The sequence below is a fragment of the Saccopteryx leptura genome, chromosome 3 (assembly GCF_036850995.1).
Source record: "Saccopteryx leptura isolate mSacLep1 chromosome 3, mSacLep1_pri_phased_curated, whole genome shotgun sequence".
Classification (NCBI taxonomy): Eukaryota; Metazoa; Chordata; class Mammalia; order Chiroptera; family Emballonuridae; genus Saccopteryx; species Saccopteryx leptura.
Genome location: NC_089505.1, coordinates 164,345,608 through 164,369,632, shown reverse-complemented (window position 1 = coordinate 164,369,632; position 24,025 = coordinate 164,345,608). Strand labels below are relative to the sequence as shown.

At 41.4% G+C, this 24,025-nt stretch overlaps 1 protein-coding gene across 1 annotated transcript in view; it reads left to right on the top strand.

The window, feature by feature from the left end:
* Positions 1–24,025, top strand: part of GTF2B (general transcription factor IIB) — a 40,957-nt gene that overhangs the window by 10,299 nt on the left and 6,633 nt on the right. The window contains exons 3-4 of the mRNA XM_066372219.1: positions 20,636–20,769; positions 23,792–23,938. Of these exons, the coding sequence (XP_066228316.1) occupies positions 20,636–20,769; positions 23,792–23,938 (281 nt within the window). The remainder of the gene's footprint in view (positions 1–20,635; positions 20,770–23,791; positions 23,939–24,025) is intronic.

Below are 24,025 nucleotides of genomic sequence, written 5' to 3'. Positions count from 1 at the left end.
TAAAGCTAGTAGGCTAAATTATAAAGCCTAAATATTTAAAAATATAATCTGGTTAAACTTTATGTAGAAATTTCCCTTTGTAATATCGATTTTTCTGACATAAACAAAATGTAACAAATGCTGTTTTAAAATATCTGGTATTTCATTCACAGATATTTGTAGTTCAGTGTGAAATGTAATATCCTACAGGTAAAGAATCTGTTCCGTGACCAGACAAGGGCAGGTAGGTAATAGTCTGCTGACAGAGTGCTATCTTGCTGATGGTAGCTCCAGGCAGTTATGCTGAAAGTAGTTTAATTGACCATGAGACTTCATGAGTTTAAATTTTAAAGATACATAGCATACATATACACACAAACATATACTGCTCGCAAAAATTAGGAGATATTTCAAAATGAATATGAAGTGATAAAATATCCTCTTATTTTTGTGAGCAGTATGTTACTATCATATATTAATAATAAATTTAGATTGTATTATATATTTAATTAGATTGGTATTAGCTTTCTGGTTTAAAGTCATATGCTCTGTTGCCAGCTCAATTCAAGCCTTTCCCTTATACTGGGGAGACAGGGAAGAAATTAAACTGAGCAAATATTCTGTAATCCACTTAAGGCTTAAAATTTGTGGCTTTTGCCTGACTAGTCAGTGGCGCAGTGGATAGAGCGTCGGACTGGGATGCAGAGGACCCAGGTTTGAGACCCCGAGGTCACCAGCTTGAGCACGGGTTCATCTGGCTTTGAACGAAAAGCTCACCAGCTTGGACCCAAGGTCGCTGGCTTGAGCAAGGGGTTACTCGGTCTGCTGAAGGTCCGTGGTCAAGGCACATATGAGAAAGCAATCAATGAACAACTAAGTGGGTGTCCCAACGAAAAACTAATGATTGATGCTTCTCATCTCTCTCCGTTCCTGTCTGTCCCTTTCTATCCCTCTCTCTGACTCTCTCTGTCCCTGTAAAAATAAAATAAAATAAAATTTTGTGGCTTTTTTCTTATTTGAGATACGGATGTTCATAGGGATTAAAATCTAGACATGTAACATCATCGTGTTTCCTAATAAATGATCTTGATGTAATGGATTGATTATACTTGCCATAAAATTTTTACATTGTCTGAAACTTTTTGGATTATATCATATTTATTGACTAATCAGACAATTTTAGAAACAAACTCTTCTAGAATTTTTTTTGGACAATTCTGTAATTAATATTTAATTTGTACTTAAAGCTTGTGATAGATGGCTTGTCACTAAACTCCTCTTAGTTTCAAACTCAAGGCTAGATACCACTCAACTATTACTTTCAGAGCCATATATAAATCCTCAAATGAGTCAGCAGCTAGGAGAGTTCGTTACAATCACCATTTAATTTATTATTATTATTTTTTTTTTTTATTGCTTTTTACAGAGGGGGGGAGTGAGAAGTATCAACTCATAATTGCTTCACTTTAGTTGTTCATTACTTGCTTGTTGCTTATCGTATGTGCCTTGACCAGGCAAGCTCAGGGTTTTGAACCAATGACCTCAGCATTCCAGGTCAACGCTCTATTCATTGTTTCAACACAGGCCAGGCTACTATCGCCTTTTTAAATGAAATAATCATAATGTAAAAATTATATTTATTTTATATGATATAGACTACCTTCTCTCTAGTCTATTTAATAGCACTTTTCTCACTGTCCTTCAAACCTGCATTCACAGGCACCTTGAGGTCCGTCCACCACTCAGTTGCAAAACCAGTGCCAATGTTTTCAGGCTTTTCTTAAAGCAGCATCATACTTTCAGGAAACAATTTCTGTTTCAATGACATGACACATTACCTCAAAGCTTTGTGGCTTATAACAAACATTTTATTTTGCTCTCAATTTCATGGGTCATTAATTTGGAAAGGACTCATCTGGGCCACTGTTTCCACATGGCACTGGCTGAACCTGGAGGCTCCACTTCCATGATGGCTTCTTCCCCTGCATTTCTGGTGCCTCTGTGTTTCTTGGCCTCCCCACAAGGGTCTGCCATTCTCTCAGGCTTCTCTGTAGTTGTCTCGGGTAGTCATATTTCATACATGGTGGTTGGTTTCCAAGAAGAATGTCTCAACAGCAAGTGTTTGGAGAGAGTAGAAGCTGGACTTGGGTAGTTAGGTGGAATATGATCTCTTCTGTATTCTGTTAGAGCAGTCTGAGGCCCCACCGCAGTTGGAAAGGCTGGAGAAATAGGCCCCTCCTCAGAGTGAGAGTGACAAGGTCATGCTGCAGAAGAGCATGCGAATGGGAAATACTGCTGCTCTCTTTGGAAAATACTATACACATTGATGTCTTTTGTTTCCTTTCTCAGTATTTCTGTAGTGGTGTAGTATTGAGTCTGTCCTGTGACTTAGGTTGTTTAAAATATTTATGACTATTTTTAACAGTTTAACATGTAATAGTTATTTGACTTTCCTCTTTTATTTCGATTATATAATTTTTATTTTAAACATATAAAGTCTTATTTGTGATCAGCTGTCCTACTTTATCAGTAATCCTTAAGATTTTGGTAGTGATCTCTAAAATAGAGCCAATTTCTAAAGCAAAGTTTTGTCATTTTTACCGTGAAACTATTGGCTGTAATAGCACTTTTCATTTTGTGGGTTTTCCCCCAAATCTTAAGTGTACATAGTTGTGTTATATCAATGATGAGCACTAGGTGGCAGTATAATCATATTTAGAGCATCAATTTGTATATAAATTTTACCTTGTACATTGTTTATATATTGGCTATAGTCAGCAAACTATTAGGTTAGTAACCTGCTGTAATAGCTGTTAAAACATGAAATTCATTTTCATGACTTTTACAATAAGGATTCTACAAAGAAGGGGTGTTTAGAACTAGTGGTATCATTTCTAGTTAAAGCACTTTTGTATACCATTTAAAACTGAATTTTCATTGTTCTTAAGAGCAATTAAGGAAAACAGTTCTGGTAGACTTGAAAGAGAAAATGAATCAATTTGACCTGTCCCTCCTAAGCTCATTCTAGGTATTGTTTATACCAGTGAATCTGAAACATGAATGTAAGACTGTGCATCAAGGATCAGCTGGAATTCACTAATCATGTCAAGTTCACTGCCTATCAGATTGTTGGTATATACCTTCTGTAAATAACTTTATACAACATTTTTGTGTAAAATTTTTTTTTTAAGATTTTTATTTTACTGATTTTGGGGGGGTGAGGGCAGGGCAGTGAGGAACAGGAAGCATCAACTAGGACCCACTTCTCTACCCGCTTCTCATTTGTGCCTTGACCAGGCAAGCCCAGGGCCTCAACCTGGGACTTCAGCACTCCGGGTTGATGCCCCTTCCTTGCGTTACCACAGGCCAGGCTGTATAACATTTCTGAGAAGAAAATAAAGTCAGCTGGAACTGAACCGTAAAAAAGTCAGCTGGGAAATATGTTTTAAAAGATTCTAGGTTCCTCTATTAACTTTACAAATGTTCTGTATTTTTAGATATTTTATCCATGTTTTCATATTTTCCATGTCTCCAGACCTAAACTGGATTTCTGTAGAGCAAATATCTTTCTTAAATAACTAGGAGTTGATGGCCCTCAAAGTCTGGGCTTGGTGCTACTAGTTAAAAGCTATATAACTATAGTCAAGTTACATAATTTCTCCAAGCTTAACTTTCTTATATAAATATAAAATAAATCCTCCTCAACCCCCCCCCCCAAAAGGGGCAAGTACAGTACAATACATCTCAGAATTGTTAGGAATTATTAAGAATCGAATGCAATAATCTATAAAACATATAGAGTAATCTTAGTATGAAATTCCAGGCCCTGGCCGGTTGGCTCAGTGGTAGAGTGTCAGCCTGGCGTGCGGAAGTACCGGGTTCGATTCCCGGCCAGGGCACACAGGAGAAGTGCCCATTTGCTTCTCCACCCCTCCCCCTCTCCTTCCTCTCTGCCTCTCTCTTCCCCTCCCGCAGCCAGCCGAGGCTCCACTGGAGCAAAGAAGGCCCGGGCGCTGGGGATGGCTCCTCGGCCTCTGCCCCAGGCGCTGGAGTAGCTCTGGTCGCAACAGAGCGACCCCCTGGAGGGGCAGAGCATCGCCCCTGGTGGGCAGAGCGTCGCCCCCTGGTGGGCGTGCCGGGTGGATCCCGGTCGGGCGCATGCGGGAGTCTGTCTGACTGTCTCTCCCCGTTTCCGGCTTCAGAAAATACAGGAAAAAAAAAAAGAAAGAAATTTCAGTAATACATATTTTGGAAATATAAGTACTCATTTTTGTTAACCTTGTAAAAAAGAGGGTGATTCTAAGTCTGAGGTGCCATTCTTATAGCAAGGCAGTTGTGAAATGTGTTTGAGTGATTGTTGTGGTATATCATATTTAATGCTCTAATTGTATGTTAAAGATTATTGGGTTACCATCTTTAAATTTGTATCAGCAGTATTTCCTATAGGAGCAAATTCAGGTTTAGTTCAACATGACCAAGCTATACTTTTAAATGAAGGAATATTTGTATTCACTTTCAGATTTTTGCTTTGGCTTCACTAGTCAGCCCTCCAGGACCGCCTTCTTGCCTAATTTAGAATTTTTTTTTTATTTATTTTTTTTCCCCCCGAAGCTGGAAACGGGGAGAGACAGTCAGACAGACTCCCGCATGCGCCCGACCGGGATCCACCCGGCACGCCCACCAGGGGCAACGCTCTGCCCACCAGGGGGTGATGCTCTGCCCCTCCGGGGTGCGCTCTGCCGCTACCAGAGCCACTCTAGCGCCTGGGGCAGAGGCCAAGGAGCCATCCCCAGCGCCCGGGCCATCTTTGCTCCAATGGAGCCTCGGCTGCGGGAGGGGAAGAGAGAGACAGAGGAAGGAGGGGGGGTGGAGAAGCAAATGGGCGCCTCTCCTATGTGCCCTGGCTGAGAATCGAATCCGGGTCCCCCGCACGCCAGGCGGACGCTCTACTGCTGAGCCAACCGGCCAGGGCCCCTAATTTAGAAATTTTAATTTAGATGCTACTTTCTCGTAAGCATCAGAAAATTACTAATTTTACTCAGTCAACATTTTTTATTTCACACAAAGATAAACTGAAGTTTGCAGTTCTTAGGTAATTAGCTCAAGATTCTACATCTAGTAAGTGATGAGCCACTTATGTTCAGATTGGAGGGTTTAAAAGCCTTTGGTTTTTCTTCTACATGTCTTCATTAAACACTGTGCTCATCAGAGAGATAGAAAGATGAGATGCTGTAAGCAAGCTCTAGAACAACTATTTGGCTAGTACGGTGTGTGGAAGGGAGGAGGTTAAATTAATACCACATAGCATTGCAAAAGCAGTATTATAGACCTTCTAACTTTGGTGAGAAAACAAAGGAAGGGAGTGGTAACTTCCTGAGGAAATTACTGTTGAATTCACCTTGAAAGATGATCATTAAGAATGAGGAAAGGTTAATGGAGTGAAAGTCATTCCAAGTAGAGGGGAAAAGAAACATGTGACATGGGATAGAGGCCTGAAAGTATTAGTTTGTGAATGACTAAATTTCTTGTGACCAAGGTTAGGATACATCTGCTTCAAAGCATAGCTCCTTAGATGCTGCTACTGCTACAGACCTGCCTGTATTTGAGGAAAAGCAAGATGTATTCCGATATACAGGGATGGAACTTCTAATGCATTTTTCTTTACACACTATCTTCCAAGTAATAATTACACTGTTGATTTGTCAGGTGTTTCTTTTATTTTTTATTTTTTTAAGGTCTGTTTTATGGGCTGGTTTGGGAAATGAACTATGATACATTTTGTTTCTGGGGAACAATTCAGTTTGAGTTCCTACCAGTTTACATTATGGGAACATAAACTATGATTTTGAGACTGGCTATATTATTAATATATCTTTCTAGAATATCACTTGGTCAAAGTTCTCAAAATTCATTTTTCCTCTTTTTTTTTTTTTTTTTTTTTTTGAGACAGAGACAAACAGGCAGACAGGAAAGGAGAGATGAGAAGCATCAATTCTTTTTTGCGGCTCCTTAGTTGTTCATTGATTGCTTTCTCATATGTGCCTTGGCGGGGTGGGGGGGACTACAGCAGAGCGAGTGACCCCTTGCTCTCAAGCCAGCAACCATGGGGTCATGTCTATGATCCCGCGCTCAAGCTGGCAACACATGGGGTTTTGAACATGTGTCCTTTGTCCCAGTCTGACACTCTGTCCACTGCACCATTGCCTGGTTAGGCCCAAAATTATTCTTAATGAAAGATTTCTGGTAAGAGTATATAGCAATCCTAGATTCTTTGAAGTATCATGGCAATGGTAGAAAGGGTTAAATGAGGAAGATGTGAAAGCCTAATGATGTATTTCATTTTCAGAGTTAGATTTTTTTTTAATTATTTTTATTTATTTATTTATTTATTTTAGAGGAGAGAGAGAGAAGGGGAGGAGGAGCAGGAAGCTTCAACTCCCATATGTGCCTTGACCGGGCAAGCCCAGGGTTTTGAACCGGCAACCTCAGCATTCCAGGTTAGCGCTCTATCCACTGAGCCACCACAGGTCAGGCTCAGCGTTAGATTTAATAACTGTAGTGTTCTGGCTTAAACAGTTTTCCATTCTGATCACTGAACTTTAGGCTTAGCACATTTAAAAAAGAATTTTTAGTTTTAAACTAAATGGTTTTAGACAGTATGAGCTTATGAAAACAAGTAATTTGGGGAATATTGTTCTGAATTCTGAATTCTGTATTACAGGTTGTATGCCAAGATGCTTAAATAAGGTCATTTTCTAAGAATATAGCAGAAAAAATGGAAATTCTGATTCCTCTTTATATTCCCTTCTTAAAGATTCTTTATTAATTTACCCTAAAAACAAAACAAAATAAAAATATTCTGAAAGTCTAGATCAGGCTAGAAAATGAGACTCTCTCCAGCATTAGCTTCCTGAGTGCTTTTTGGTATGTTTCAGTTTTCCCATGCACCTTAAGCTGTTCCAGTTTTGATATTGTACAACAAACTACCATGGTTGGATTTACAGTTTATAGCTTGTGTGGTAAGGAGTTTAAATGTCTGTTTCATTTGTCCTTGTATACTATCTCCTTTAGACTATAAGGGAGAGTACCTTAATTCTACTGGATATTGGTTCTTATCTCTCTCTCTCACTATCCCATTACTCCTTACAACAGAGGCTGCTGGTGTTTCCCAATATATATTTCCCCACTCTTTTGTAACAGAACCCCCCAAATTTTAACTGGGAATATGGCTCCCCGGTTATACTGTATTTCCCAGCTTCCCTTGTAGTTAGGTATGACCATGTGTGTAGTGATGAGAACAGATGTGTGCAACTCTAGATTCTGCCCTTAGGGGGGTGCCCTTGCTTTTTTCTTTCCTACAGGCTAGAATTCGAATGTGTTGGAGAGAACTATCAACAACCATCTTACCCTACAAAAGTGCAAGTGATGATGAAGGAGTATTGTCAAAAAGATAGCAAGAGCCTAGGTCACACTAGTTAAGGACTTTTTATTGTGGACTATTAACACGAGAGAGTTCTTTCTTCAAGAGAGAGAGGGGAGAGAGGTAAGAAGTATCAACTTGTTGTGGCACTACAACAAGTTGTTCATTGATTGCTTTCTCATATGTGCCTTGACCAAGGGGCTCCAGCTGAGCCAGTGACTGCTTGCTCTAGCCAGTGACCTTGGGCTCAAGCCAACAACCTTTGGGCTCAAGCCAGTGACCCTGCATTTAACTTGGTGAGCCCACATTCAAGTTGGTGACCTTACAGTTTTGAACCTGGGTCCTCAGTGTCCCAGGCCAATGCTCTATCCATTGCGTCTCTGCCTGGTCAGGCAAGAAAGAGTTCTTTCTTCTTTAAGGTAATGTTATTATTGCCTTAATTACAAACCTACCTGTATTCTTTGTAATACACATCTAGAACCATATTCCGAGTTTGTTTTGGGTCTTCTGTTGTCTGTCAGGAACTGTGAGTACCCCAGGAAAGTGGGAATACTGGTGGTAGTGGTTTGAGAGATGCTCAGCATCACTGCCACCACTGGACTTGGATTGACAGTTCTTTATTACAGGATGAAAAAGCATAAAAATAAGCATGAGGCTTATGGATACAAACTACAGTGAAGAGTAGTACTCCTATGGACTTAAAAGAATCTGCCATGACTTTACTAGAAGAAAGCTATAGAAAATAACTGATTTTTATGATCAATGAAATAATATTTCCATGTTTCCATTAAATATGGCCAGAAAGAAATAAGATAACACAGGGAACAAACGCAGTAAAAAGTGTTTTAGATAGCAGTTAGCTGACTTAACATTCTAGAAAATTGAATCAGTAAAGTAGAGAACAAACCTGAGAATATCTAGAGTGGATGGGAAAGTGGTAAAGACAAGATAGTCATTATGGCCCTACTTCATGAGCTAAGTAGTATCAGGTATTAAAGGCACAAGAGAAGAAAATTTTACATCCTAGCAGATCTTCAGAATTACAAATGAAGAATCCTACATACTACTTGGGAATGTATCCTTTTAACATTAGAATAAATTTGCCTGACCTGTGGTGGCGCAGTGGATAAAGTGTCGACCTGAAATGCTGAGGTCGCCAGTTCAAAATCCTGAGCTTGCCTGGTCAAGGCACAAATGGGAGTTGATGCTTCCAGCTTCTTCCCCCTTCTCTCTCTCTCTGTGTCTCTTCCTCTCTCTGTTCTCTCTAATATGAATAAAGTCTTAAAAAAACCAAAAGATTTTATTAATACTTTCAAGCAAACAACCAATAAATATTTTACTTTGAAAGGACCTAAAATCATTGATAGATTACTTCTCTATGATAAACGCCAAAATCAATGAAGTTAATATTAACTTTGATACCTCAGTTGTCATGTGGTCAAAAAGGAAGTCACAGAGAACAATTTTTTTAATGAATGTATACACAAATCCCCCAAAATACAGTGGTGAATTCTGTTTGCTGATTGTCATGTGGAATAGCATTGGTGACTATTAACTTGTATTTTTGGTTCGTCTCCTTTGGGCTACATGGTACGATTGTTCTTCCCTACCACATTTGATGTTAAACATCACCCCTTAGTGTTTTTGGCCAATGAGTAAAAAAATTACTGTTAGAAACCATTAAGTCAGTGCATAATTCACCAAATTCCCTTCCCCGTAGCATGCTGACGGCTGTGTCTCAAGTGGTAAAGATTCCATCATCTTGACAGCATAGAAAGCCATGCTGCTGTTCCTCCATAGACATGTAGTATTAACAAGAAAGAAGTCTTTGTTTTAAGCCACCGAACTTCTGAAATTATTTATTATCCCACCATAACTTAATTTTTCCTAACACATAAGTACTAGAAGAATAATAACCCACAAACAACTGTGGTTAATTTTTATGTAAGAAAACAGTATGTATAAAAACCCTTTGATCTGCTAAGATGAGACATTTAATAAACTCAACATTTATTCTTAATGTAAGATACTGTGAATTAGAGTAGAACGATGCTTTGACAGAAGACTATTTTAGTTCACTTGTTACTTTTATGCATAATACTGACATACTGGAGACATTCTCTTTTAAATGAAAGGCATTGTTTTGGAAGTTCTGACAAGTACTTTAGATATAAAATAGAAATGGGAGTTAAGCTTGGAAAGGGAACAAGTTCTTTTCCACTGATGGGATTCTATATGTTGATCAAATTTTAAAAATTAATAGTCTTTTTTTTTTTTTTTTTTTGGTATTTTTCTGAAGTTGGAAACAGGGAGGCAGTCAGACAGACTCCTGCATGCGCCTGCCCAGGATCCCCCCTCCCCCCCCCCCCCCCCCCCCCGGCACGCCCACCAGGGGGTGATGCTCTGCCCATCTGGGGCCTTGCTCTGTTGCATCCAGAGCCATTCTGTCGCCTGAGGCAGAGGCCACAGAGCCATCCTCAGCGCTCAGGCCAACTTTGCTCCAATGGAGCCTTGGCTGCGGGAGGGGAAGAGAGAGACAGAGAGGAAGGAGGCACACCAGGCCGATGCTCTACCACTGAGCCAACCGGCCAGGGCCAATAGTCATTTATTTTTTAAAAACAATTTTTAGGAGTTTATTTGAGCCAAACTGAAGACAGTTGCCGGGAAGTAGAATCTCAATGGATTAAGAAAATGCTCCCGACAGTGGCAGTTGTACCACGTATTTAATGCATCAGAATCAAAGGGGAAGACATAAGGAATTACAGGAAATCCATTGGTGATAGATTAGGGAAGTGGGAGAAAGCAAGACAGGGAAATCTCTGGGATTAGATAAAAAATAGAATAGACATCCCATTAAGGCAGATATAGTTAAAGGTTACAATTAACATGATAATAACAATGAGGAGGTTTATGGTCTCTACGCTAGTGTGTCATGAGGGTTCTGGAAAAGATGATATTCAGGTACGTTATGATAGGTACAGTTGCAAAAGACAACAGATGGGCTCAGTTAAGGTAAACCTACCATGTAGGCCTCACTTGAACTTGTCAGGTTCAGTATGTGGCCCCTTTTTGTCCACGCTTCCCCCTTTTGTTGATAAATCAATCCAAAGAATGCATTGATGACCAACCTTTTGGTTGGATAATGTGGTTCCACAGTGCTAAGAAGTGTCATTCCTAGGAAGTCTTAGTGCCAGCATTTGTCTTGCTAAGTGATGGACCATTGTGGATGGATGGGGCAAGACCATAACCCTGGATGGAAGTCAAGTCTGAATTTTTCTCAAAAGGGAAAATCAGATAAATAGGAGGCAGTTAGAGCCTTCATTAAGATAAACACTCTGAATCATTTCTAATCTATAAGCCCGAGTTTTGCTGTCTGTTTCACTTCTCTGTATTTTTCATCTAGTGTAACATTTACTTATAGTTTGAGAATACACTATACACCGCTTCAGTTTTCATAATCTAACCATGAGATGAGATCTCATTTACTATGACCCGTCTACTTTCCATCGGAAGCACTGAAGTGCTGTTATTAATCTGATTCCCACTTGTGCAATTGGAAGAGTGGTTGGGTCTAAGCATATAAAATATTATTATAGCAATTACTACTTAGACAATGAGATTTTTAACAGAAGAAAAATTAGGTCTAGTCTTAAATGTGAAATACATATAATCTGAAAGAAGACCTTGAGAAAGAATCTATTTCCTTGTCCAAGAATATTGATAAAAATTGTTATGTTATTGCCCAGATAATGTATAGATTTGGTGAAGCTTAATTCAGACTCAACAGAACTTTGGTGGTAATGATTTTAATTTTTAATTTATTGAGTTATAATTGCATACAGTAAAATAGTCAGATCTCAGATTTGCCATTTGAATTTTGACATTGCAGGCAGATATTGATATAACCAACACACAAGGTATTTAGACCATTTCCCTTCCCTCGGAAGTTTTCTTAAGCCTCTTTCTAGCCAGTCACCTCCACTCCCCATCCCCACCCAACAGCAACCACTGTACTGATTCCTGTCCTCAGGTGATTTTTGCCTGTGTTTGAACTTCCTGTAAATGGAATCATAGAGGATGTTCTTTTTTGGTACTGACTTTTTGGGGGTTTAAAAGTAGTATTTTTGAAATGTATCAGTAGTTTATTGATTGAGGAGTATTCCATTCTATACTCTTTTTTTGTAAGAGGAGAGGGGTCCTTGCTGTGTTACAACTGGAGTCTTTTTGTTTTTTTTTTAAGCACCTGAGGCAGAGGCCATGGAGCCGTCCTCAGTGCCTAGGGCCAACTCTCTCTAATGGAGCCATGGCTGCAAGAGGGGAGGAGAAGGAGAGAGAGAGAAGTGTGAGGGGTGGGGTGGAGAAGCAGATGGGCATTTCTTTGTGCCCTGGCAAGAAATCAAACTCGGGACATCCATACTCTGGACCGACGCTCTACCACTGAGCCAACCAGCAAGGGCCCATTCTATACATTTTATTGTTGGTGGACATTTGGGTTGTTTTTCAGTTTTCAGCTAATACGAATAATGCTGCTGTTCACATTTTTGTATGAGACTTTTGTGAGTAAATACTTCAATGGAATTGCCAAATCATAAAGTGCCAAAGTAGTTGAACCATTTTAAACTGGTGTGAATGATTTTGGCATTTATCCTCAATTTCTTAGAAAATAAAGAGAATACTGGTTGGCTCAGTGGTAGAGCGTCGGCCAGGCCTGTGAATGTCCTGCGTCTGATTCCCCACCCGGGCACACAGGAGAAGCGACCAGCTGCTTCTCCACCCCTCCCCCTCTCGCTTCTCTCTCTCTATTTCTCTCTTCTCCTCCCCTCCTGCAGCCAAAGCTCGATTAGAGCAAGTTGGCCCCGGGCACTGAGGATGGCTCCATGGCTTCCACCTCAGTTGCTAAAAGGCTCCAGTTGCGACAGCAATGCCCCAGATGGGCAGAGCATCACCCCTAGTGAGCTTGCTGGGTGGACCTCAGTCAGGGCACATGCAGGAGTCTGTCTGCCTCCCCTCCTCTCACTAAAAAATAAAGAAAGCAAAAGAAAGAAAGAGATGAAACTTTTTCTCTTTAGAATCTGATAAAGTATCTTAGTTAATACTCTTTACACCTGCCACTCTGATACAGTGATTGAAAACTGTACATGTGTCGGCCTAGCGTGCGGAGGACCCGGGTTCGATTCCCGGCCAGGGCACATAGGAGAAGCGCCCATTTGCTTCTCCACCCCTCCGCCGCACTTTCCTCTCTGTCTCTCTCTTCCCCTCCCGCAGCCAAGGCTCCATTGGAGCAAAGATGGCCCGGGCGCTGGGCATGGCTCTGTGGCCTCTGCCTCAGGCGCTAGAGTGGCTCTGGTCGCAATATGGCGACGCCCAGGATGGGCAGAGCATCGCCCCCTGGGGGGCAGAGCACCGCCCCTGGTGGGCGTGCCGGGTGGATCCCGGTCGGGCGCATGCGGGAGTCTGTCTGACTGTCTCTCCCTGTTTCCAGCTTCAGAAAAATGAAAAAGAAAAAAAAAAAAAAAAGAAAACTGTACATGTGCAGTACATAAATATCCATAATGACTGTTTGCTTTTCTGGTTGGGTAACTTGGTCAGTGTTAGAGATCTATGCTATAGATGAGGGAGGAGTAGGCCTATTGTACATTACAGTAGTTTTTTTGTTTGTTTGTTTGTTTTCTGAAGCTGGAAACGGGGAAGCAGTCAGACAGACTCCTGCATGCGCCTGACCGGGATCCACCCAGCACACCCACCAGGGGGCGATGCTCTGCCCATCCGGGGCGTCGCTCTGTCACGACCAGAGCCACTCCAGCGCCTGGGGCAGAGGCCAAGGAGCCATCCCCAGCGCCTGGGCCATCTTTTGCTCCAGTGGAGCCTCAGCTGCGGGAGAGGAAGAGAGAGACAGAGAGGAAGGAGAGGGGGAGAGGTGGAGAAGCAGATGGGCGCTTCTCCTGTGTGTCCTGGCTGGGAATCGAACCCAGGACTTCCGCACGCCAGGCCGACGCTCTACCACTGAGCCAACCGGCCAGGGCCTACAGTAGTGTTATTTTAGCTATTATAAGTCCTCCCATACAAGCTTTCTGTCAGATGTTAATTTTACAAAACTCTTTGAGTGGTTAAGAAAAGTACCGATAAAAGTTGACGAACTCCTATTGTGGCCTGGTGGGCAGGTCCAGAGTGGGACTTGCTGCTCTAGAAGATCAGACCTCCACTGTCTTCTGTTGACCCTGGAAAGGATGTGAGTATTGGACTGCAACGGAAAATGGCATTTCTCCTTTGCACAAAATGTAGGGCATTCAAATAATGTTGTAAAGTACTGTACCCCACTTCTGCGGGTTCACATAGAGACACCAAGTCCAGATGAATTTTGAAGAGTTTTATTAAAGGATATTTATTAAATAGGCCAGCTGCATTTGGCTGACATGGGGCATTTGCAGACCCAAATCGTGTGTCCCAAATACATCTCGGGCTGGTTATATACCCTTGATCACACAGGTTGGATGGGAAGCATGACATCATGGCACAAGCTTACAACATTTGTTTAGGGGATACACAGAAACATTAAGACTTTCAAGGTAACAAAATCAAAGATGTTTACAAATCTTTTAGGGTTCATCTTCCCTCCTTTGTCTAGAGATATTTTACCCTCTAGATTCCAGGAAGGGGGAGGAACTACAATCTATGCAAGGTGGTATGTAAATTCTGTCTCCCATTGAAAGAAGAAGTTTCTTGGTTAACCTTTATTTTAAATTTAAAACTAAATGACCCATTGTTCTTGCAAGCCAGAAACTTCTACATTCTTCTCCCCTCCCTAAAGGAAAGATGGAACAGGAAAGCCTGACCTTTCCTCCTAGAATATCAATATTAATTTTTCAGCTTTTTGGTACCTTACAACAATAATACTACTCAAAGCTGGGGGAGAGCACCAGAGAAACACAAGGAGACTTTAACCCAAATATAGGATTGCTAGGCTAGTACTGAAATCTGTGCTCCGGGTAGGTGGAACCCATCCTATGTAGAGTAAGACTTAGAGAGGAAGGAAACCTAGGTCACTGTCTCCTTCTTGGTCACCATCTTTGCTCCCCAGCATTACACACCCCGTCTTTTCAAGTATGGACTGAAAGCAGTAGTTCTGCCTTCTAATGCTCCCCAGTTTTTAGTGATTGACCACAAAATGCCCTATTTAAAGACTTCAAGCTTTAGCCAGTTAACTGGATCTTAAAGTATTTATTTTTTGTTTTGTTTTGGTTTTTTTTGTATTTTTCTGAAGCTGGAAACGGGGAGAGACAGTCAGACAGACTCCTGCATGCGCCCGACCGGGATCCACCCGGCACACCCACCAGGGGCGACGCTCTGCCCACCAGGGGGCGATGCTCTGCCCCTCCAGGGCATAGCTCTGCCGCGACCAGAGCCACTCTAGCGCCTGGGGCAGAGACCAAGGAGCCATCCCCAGCGCCCGGGCCATCTTTGCTCCAATGGAGCCTTGGCTGCGGGAGGGGAAGAGAGAGACAGAGAGGAAGGAGGGGGGGGTGGAGAAGCAAATGGGCGCTTCTCCTATGTGTCCTGGCCGGGAATCGAACCCGGGTCCCCCGCACGCCAGGCCGACGCTCTACCGCTGAGCCAACCGGCCAGGGCTTAAAGTATTTAATTTTTGAATGATCAAGTCAGTACATGCATATTATTGAACATTTGGAAGTGAGGTCGGGTTCATGTTAAAGTGAAACTCCTTTGTGTCTGCCCTCAAATCTACATGTGTTTCTGTTTCTAGAACATTAAAGGATGTGTGAGGTTGTGGGTATGTGTGTACGTACACGTGCTAACTGGCAGGCTTCTTCCTTGTCAAAAGATGAATATACCCAAACATGGCTGCCTTGTTCGTGTATCCCTTGAAAAGATTCTGTATTGCAGTTTCCTTCCAGAGCAACTTTTTTTTTTTTTTGTATTTTTCTGAAGCCGGAAACGGGGAGAGACAGTCAGACAGACTCCCGCATGCGCCTGACCGGGATCCACCCGGCACGCCCACCAGGGGCGATCCTCTGGCCCCCCCTCCCCCCCCCCTCCCCCGGGCATAGCTCTGCCGCGACCAGAGCCACTCTAGCGCCTGGGGCAGAGGCCAAGGAGCCATCCCCAGCGCCTGGGCCATCTTTGCTTGGAGCCTTGGCTGCGGGAGGGGAAGAGAGAGACAGAGAGGAAGGAGAGGGGGAGGGGTGGAGAAGCAGATGGGCGCTTCTCCTGTGTGCCCTGGCCGGGAATCGAACCCGGGACTTCTGCACGCCAGGCCGACGCTCTACCTGAGCCAACCGGCCAGGGCCCAAAGCAACTTTTAAAATGCTACCTCACTTAGGGTTTTTTTTTTTTCTTTTAATGAAAATCTTTTATGTGTTCTGACATTTTTTCCTGAATGGTCTGCCCTCTTTCTTACTGCTCATGCACTTAATCTGATGGTCTACTTGTAGTTTCATGATTGTTATTTGAGTTATTTTGGAAATTTCTTATAAGTACTGTTTTGAGCAGTAAAATACAAAAAGAGGCAGTAGCTCTTGGCACAAACCAGAGATTGTTGAATGAGTCATGTAGATCATTTCCTCATATGTGGAAAAATTACATCATGACTCAGGTTTGAGTTTTCTCTTTATCCTGTCCTAGGCCAGATTTCCCCACCCCCAATCCAGTTTGTCTTTAGGCAGTATGAAGTAAGCAGTAACAGAAACTCATAGGCAGTTGCTTTGGAGCCAAAAGGAGAATGCTACGAAATATGAGGTATCTTGGCTAAATAATACTTTATTTTTAGATTTCTAGAGAATTAAAAGATGTGAGCATAGATACCTGTGTTTTCATTTGCATTGTTCTCTTAAAACATTAATTGTGTTAATTAAAATATTACAAGTTGATGACATTTGACAATTTTTTGAACTTATAATTTAGGAAGTAATTCTAGACTTGAAGGTCACAGTTTTTTATTTTGTGTATGTTTGCTTTTATTTCACTATGAAAAAGTTAGATTTACTTTTCCTCCTTTGAAAAGTGTGTGGAGACAGTGTAGTACCACTTTAATCTCTAGATGCTATTAAAGAGACCAGACTTTATCTCAAAATCTTGCTTTGGTATTTACGATAGAAATTTAGTGAAAAAGATCTTGTCATGGAACAGGAACAATGTGATTTAATTTTAATTTTAGGAAAAAATACCATATTTCCAATGTATAAGATGCACCTTAATTTTGGGGCCCGAAATTTGAAAGAAATGTATTACAAAAAGTTATTGAACTCAAGTTTTATTCATCATAAAATTCACACAACTCCTCATCACTGTCAAAACTCCCACCCATTAGCTTGTCCTCATCTGTGTCTGATGACGTACCACAATATTATGCCTTGTCCTCAGTCCCATTTATGAGATTTGAAATGCCCCACTTTTTTTTTTTTTTTTTTTTTTTTTTGTATTTTTCTGAAGCTGGAAGCGGGGAGAGACAGTCAGACAGACTCCCGCATGCGCCCGACTGGGATCCAACCGGCGCGCCCACCAGGGGCGATGCTCTGCCCTTCCGGGGTGTCGCTCTGCCGCGACCAGAGCCACTCTAGTGCCTGGGGCAGAGGCCAAGGAGCCATCCCCAGCACCCGGGCCATCTTTGCTCCAATGGAGCCTTGGCTGCGGGAGGGGAAGAGAGAAACAGAGAGGAAGAAGAGGGGGGGGGGGGGTGGAGAAGCAGATGGGCGCTTCTCCTATGTGCCCTGGCCGGGAATCGAACCCGGGTCCCCCGCATGCCAGGCTGACGCTCTACCGCTGAGCCAACCAGCCAGGGCTTTTTTTTTTTTTTTTTTTTTTTTTTTTTTAATCAGAGTTGTAACTGTTACAACCCTTGAGGATTTTTTTTTTAATTTTTTATTTTATTTTATTTATTCATTTTAGAGAGGAGAGAGAAAGGAAGAGAGAGAGACAGAGAGAGAAGGTGGGGAGGAGCTGGAAGCATCAACTCCCATATGTGCCCTGACCAGGCAAGCCCAGGGTTTCAAACTGGCGACCTCAGCATTTCCAGGTCGACGCTTTATCCACTGCGCCACCATAGGTCAAACCCGAAATGCCCCACTTCTTAAATGACTTGACAAATGTTCTCAATCTTGATATTACCCCAGGATCTTTTCACCCAGGTACAATGAGGTCAAAGACAACAAACACGAAGAATCTGGAAATGCAAATAAAAAAATCACTGACTGCAAAAACAAGCACAAAAAAAGTGGGAAATGCAGGTTTAAAAATCTAAAACCATTGTATAAGATGCACCCAGTGTTTAGAACCCAAATATTTTTGGGAAATGGTACGTCTTATACGTGGGGAAATACGGTACTTATACACTTGACCCAAAAAGTCAGAAAGAATATATATAAAATATTATTTATAGTGGCTGTCTCTGGGTATTGGAATTACAGGTTGTTTTGTTTTGCTTATACATATATATATATTTTTAGTTTATTTATTCTTTTATAAAACGGAGATATGACCTAACCAGGTGGTGGTACAGTGGGTAGAGCATTGACCTGAGATGCATAGGTCCCAGGTTCAAAACACCAAGGTGGCTGGCTTGAATGCAGAGTCACTGGCTTGCGCATGGGATCATAGATATGACCCCATAGACGCTAGCTTGAGCCCAAAGGTCGCTGGCTTGGCTAAAGCCCCACGTCAAGGCACATATGAAAAAGCAATCAATGAACAACTAAAGTGCCACAACTACATGTGAATGCTTCTCATCTCTCTCCCTTCCTGTCTGTATCTCCCCGTCTCTCAATCTGCCTCTCTCTCTCACACAAAAAATAAAAAATAAAACGGAGATATGAACTTTGTTTAATGTAGTAGGCTTCAGTGCACAATTACAGATTTTACGTTATTTTCAGGTAAATTTTTAAAACCTTAATAATTAGAATTGCTTTCCAGGTTTAGTACTGTTTGTTATTATGAGAAGAAAGCAGATAAATCCATCATAACAGTCCCATCCATGTAACCTTTCGCTCTGCATTTTGGGCCACCTGCTCAATCTCCAGTCTTGAGAAGTTTCCTTGTTAGGTCATCTCCCTTGTGACATGGACACCTAATAGTCCAAGTGATACCTGGGTACTACCAAGTGATTTGAGTGTTCAAAGAAAAACCAATTTTCCAAAACCACCAGGAATTACTCTTTACATTTACCGGCTTTCTAACACTAAGATTAGATTATGATCCCTATACTCTTTAATATACCATATAAAAATAGGTCACCAGTTTAGCAGTCTACATTGAGTTCCTTCTGTTCTTTTCTCAGCTCTTTTGCTATCCTTGCAACTGCCTGCAGCAGAGCACTCTGCTACTCTTAAAGTGTAATAGGGATTAGTGTTTTACAAGCGGTGCCTCTCATTTCCCCCACCAAAAGGCCGGGAATGTTAGAACATCTGCAGTCTTATTTTCATGTTTTTTTTGTTGTTGTTTTTTTTTTTTTTTTTTAATTTTTTTTTTTTTCTTTTACAGAGACAGAGAGAGAGATAGACAGGGACAGACAGACAGGAATGAAGAGATGAGAAGCATCAATCATTCGTTTTCGTTGCATGTTGCAACACCTTAGTTGTTCATTGATTGCTTTCTCATATGTGCCTTGACCGCGGGCCTTCAGCAGACCGAGTAACCCCTTGCTTGAGCCAGCGACCTTGGGCTCAAGCTGGTGAGCTTTTGCTCAAACCAGATGAGCCCGCGCTCAAGCTGGCGACCTCGGGGTCTTGAACCTGGGTCTTCCGCATCCCGACGCTTTACCCGCTGCGCCACTGCCTAGTCAGGCTTATTTTCATGTTTATAGCAGAAAGTGACTAATATCAAACACTCAGTCAAACTGCTTTTAAAGAACTTGACATGCACTATTTCTACTATATTAGCTTACTGTTTAATCTTTGTAATCTTTAAAATGTGAAGTTATTGGGGAAATTTAAAGCTGAGAAAGCGAAGGCACAGAAAGGAGGTAATTTGTCCAAGGTTAAGCAGCAAGTGGTAGAGTCCACACTCAAGCGTTTTATTAATTTACTGTCGGTACCAGTACTTCTTTTCATTGCTGAGGGTAAGTGATTGCTGCCGTGCCCGCCTCCTTTCTGTGGGTTGTGTATAGGCCCTGAAGAAGATAGTCTGGTTCCTGCTTTCTTCTTTATCACACACTGGTGGGAGAGCTCATGTTTAACAAATGCTGTGTATAGAACAGACTGCAGTCTGACACATATTTCAGTTCTAGCTGTGACTTAGGCGAATTAAGCTTATTTCTAAAGTGGCAATAAAAGTGACACCTGCCTTTAAAAGAGAGCATTTATAAAGGGCACAATGACTAGCATATGCAAGTGTTCAGTGTTAATTTTTGTCTCCTATGTATTGAGCATTTCCCCCAAAGCAGAAATGAATCACATCCATTCATGTCTGGTTTCTTGGCATGACATAGTCACTGATTGCTTAAAAAGAAAAATTTGCCTACTTGGCTTTCTTCTCACTGATCTAGGCCTAAAGTTGATTCTTTATAAATTATTTGGCCACAAAATATTTTTTCATTAATTATTTACTAAAATATAAGCATAGGATTCTTTACAAAGTATTTCCCATGAAAACTTAGTTTTCTTGGGGGAGGGGAGAAGAGGGAGCGAGATGAGGAGCATCAACTGGCAGTTGTGCACTTTAGTTTTTCATTTATTGCGTCTTGTATCTTGACCAGGGGACTCTGGGCTTAAGCCAGCGACCTTTCGGCTCAAGCCGGCGACTTTGGGGTTTCGAACCTGAGTCCTCAGCATTGTAGGTCGATGCTCTATCCACTGCATCTCCACCGGTCAGGCAAAGCTTAGTGTTTTTTATATTAACCTGTCTGCATCGATATACTTGTGAATAGTGTTTACTGTTTTTTTTATTGCCTGTTGTACATTTTGTACGAACTTTTGTTCAGAATTATTATATTAACTCTTATCTTTGCATCACATATGAATAGGTTTATTTTATTTGTCTTTAATTCTTTTTTTCTTCCAAGAGTTAGAATATGACTAATCATAGCATAATGTTTTAGAGGGTTAATATTGGACTGGCACAATAATTAAAGGAATGCTTTAGGACAATTGTGTGAGACATGATACTTAAGCTGGAGCCTAGATGTCCATGTTGAGATTTCCTTGGAATAAAAGGGTCGAGTTGGGTGTTTTAGACAGTGTTAAGTAAACGCTGTCTTGACAAGACTATTTAGATTTGTGCTTATATTTTTAGGTGACCGGGTTATTGATGTGGGATCTGAATGGAGAACTTTCAGCAATGATAAAGCAACAAAAGATCCATCTAGAGTTGGTGATTCTCAGAATCCTCTTCTGAGTGACGGAGATTTGTCTACCATGATTGGCAAGGTAAATATCAAGTGAGGCCTGACCAAAGACCTAGGAGTTTGGGAACTTTGCAAAAGTATCAGTCACGGCCTGACCTGTGGTGGCGCAGTGGATAAGGTGTCAACCTGGAAACACTGAGGTTGCCAGTTCAAAACCCTGGCTTGCCTGGTCAAGGCACATATGGGAGTTGATGCTTCCTGCTCCTCCCCCTTCTCTCTCTCTCTCTCTTTCTCTCTCCCCCCTCTAAAATGAATAAATAAATAAATAAAAATTATAAAAAAAAAAAAAGTATCAGTCACTGCCCCAGTGAGGAGTCTTGACCTGAGAGTAAGGTTTGACAATAATACCATTGTGAGTGATGGTTGCCTTATGCATTGCTTCCCTCTTAAAGGGGAAGCCAGCAGATCAGAATTAGTCTTGATATCTCAGTTCCTTGTTTTCCTGAAGCACATTTTGGCCCAAAATTACACTGAATGCATATATAGTATGACCTCCATGAGTTTATATTGATATGTTCCTAGAACGTAAGCAATCTCTTCTCTTTTTCTTATATGTTATATGTATTATATACTATATTCTTACAGTAAAGTAAGAAAAAAAATAAAGAAGATATATGTACAGTACTGTATGTATATATTGAAAAAAATTCACATATAACACAGTTCAAACCTGTGTTACTCAAGGATCAATGATACTAAATTTTTTAATGTAGTTGGGAAAATTCCTGGACTTTCTACCCATTCTCTATCCTAGTCTAATTAGTCAGATGCTGTACCACACTGTTTTAATATCTGGTGGCATTAGTCCTTCACTCTGCTCTTATTTTTCTGTATTTTATTCACTAGTCATTTCCATGTAAAGGACCACTTTGTTTAGTGGAAAAAACAAAAAACGTATTATTTTCACTGAGATTTTGGTTAACTTTATAATTACAAATTGACTTAGGAAAAAGCAACTTCATGATAAATCTTCCTATCTAAAAAACTAGTATGCCTTTTCATTTCCCCAGGTCATAAGTGTCCTTTGGATATTTTAAAGTTTTTCCATGAAGGTCTAGTACATTTCTTCAGTTGATTCCTAGATATCTTTTTGTTGATGTTGAAATTGGAATGTTTTCCTTTTATTGTCTTCTAACTGGTTAATTATACATATAAGATTACTGATGCCTGAACAGGCAGTGGTGCAGTGGATAGCATGTCACTCTGGGGTGCAGAGGACCCAGGTTCAAAACCCTGAGGTCGCTGGTTTGAGTGTGGGCTCATCTGGCTTTAGTGCAGGCTCACCAGCTTAAATGCAGGGTCACTGGCTTAACGTGGGATCATAGACATGACCCCGTGGTTGCTGGCTTGAGCCCAAAGGTCGCTGGCTTGAGTAAGGGATCACTCGCTTTGCTGTAGCCGCCCCCAGTCAAGGCATCAATGAGAAAGCAGTCAATGAGCAACCAAGGTACCGCAACGAAGAACTGATGCTTTTCTTCTTTTTTTTTTTTTTTTTTTTTTTTCATTTTTCTGAAACTGGAAACAGGGAGAGACAGTCAGACAGACTCCCGCATGCGCCCTACCGGGATCCACCCGGCACGCCCACCAGGGGTGAAGCTCTGTCCACCAGGGGGCGATGCTCTGCCCATCCTGGGCGTCGCCATGTTGCGACCAGAGCCACTCTAGCACCTGAGGCAGAGGCCACAGAGCCATCCCCAGCGCCCGGGCCATCTTTGCTCCAATGGAGCCTTGGCTGCGGGAGGGGAAGAGAGAGACAGAGAGGAAAGCACGGCGGAGGGGTGGAGAAGCAAATGGGTGCTTCTCCTGTGTGCCCTGGCCGGGAATCGAACCCGGGTCCTCCGCACGCTAGGCCGACGCTCTAAGGAACTGATGCTTTTCATCTCTCTCCTTTCCTTTTCTGTCTGTCCTTATCTGTCCCTCTCTCTGTGTGTGTGTGTGTCTCTCTCTCTCTCTCTCTCACACACACACACACACACACAAAGAAAGATTATTGATCTTTGTCAATTTTGGTCTTGACACTCATGAATTCTTAGTCATAGCAGTTTTTAAGTGATTTTTCTTTTTTTGTGGCAGAGTCAGAGAGAGGGACAGACAGACAAGAAGGGAGAGAGATGAGAAACATCAATTCTTCGTAGAGGCTCCTTAGTTGTTCATTGATTGATCTCTCATATATGCCTTGACCCGGGGGCTACAGCAGACCCAGTAACCCCTTGCTTGAGCCAGCAACCTTGGGCTCAAATTGGTGAAACTTGCTCAAACCAGATGAACCCACGCTCAAGCTGGTGACCTCAGGGTCTCGAACCTGGGTCCTCCACATCCCAGACCAACGCTCTATCCACTGCTCCACCTCCTGGTCAGGTTTAAGTGATTTTCTTGAGTATTCTAGGTAGACAAAGATACTATCTGTGAATAGTTTATTATTTCCTTCTTAGGTTTGTACTTCTGATTTTTCTCTTGGCTAACTTTAACAAAGTTATACTAATATAATTTATATACCTGTAATTGTTATATAATTATAGTTACATTATATTGGCTAGCTTTTCTAGTACAGTGCCACAAAGTGGTAGTGGTGGGATATGTCTTTGTCTTCTGACTCTTACGCTGCAGAGATTTCTCTGTTCATCATTTTGTTAGCTGTAGGCCCGGGAGAGTGAGTTTCTAATAGGAAAAAGCTAAAAAAAAAAAGGCTCATTTGGGAAAGTATTCATTTCTAGTGTTTTACCAGATTTTTTCAAAAAATGGATTTTGAGTTTTGTTTACTTGCCTTTTTATAGCTCCATTGGAGAGGACCATTTGAATTTTCTTCTTAGGTCTGTTGATATGATAATTTGTTATTAGATTCTCAAATAATAGATATTCTTACCTTTAAAGTATGTGATAGAAAACAGCTCTACAACCACTTTAACCTGGTACCTTTTCTATTGAGGAACAGGGTAGATTTCTTGAGCATATGGAGTCAGATTATATAAGTTATGTTTTCTTAGAAATTATTCTTTTCAGTCTTTAAAATTTCTTATATAAAGTTATAATACTTTGTTTTATAGGGCACAGGAGCTGCAAGTTTTGATGAATTTGGCAATTCTAAGTACCAAAATCGGAGAACAATGAGTAGCTCTGATCGGGCAATGATGAATGCGTTCAAGGAAATTACTACCATGGCAGACAGAATCAACCTCCCTAGAAATATAGTTGTAAGTTCCCGTCTCCTTTAAGCCATTCTGTCATTGACTTAGCATCATTTAATGAACACATGAAATTTTGATATTGCAACTAATTAA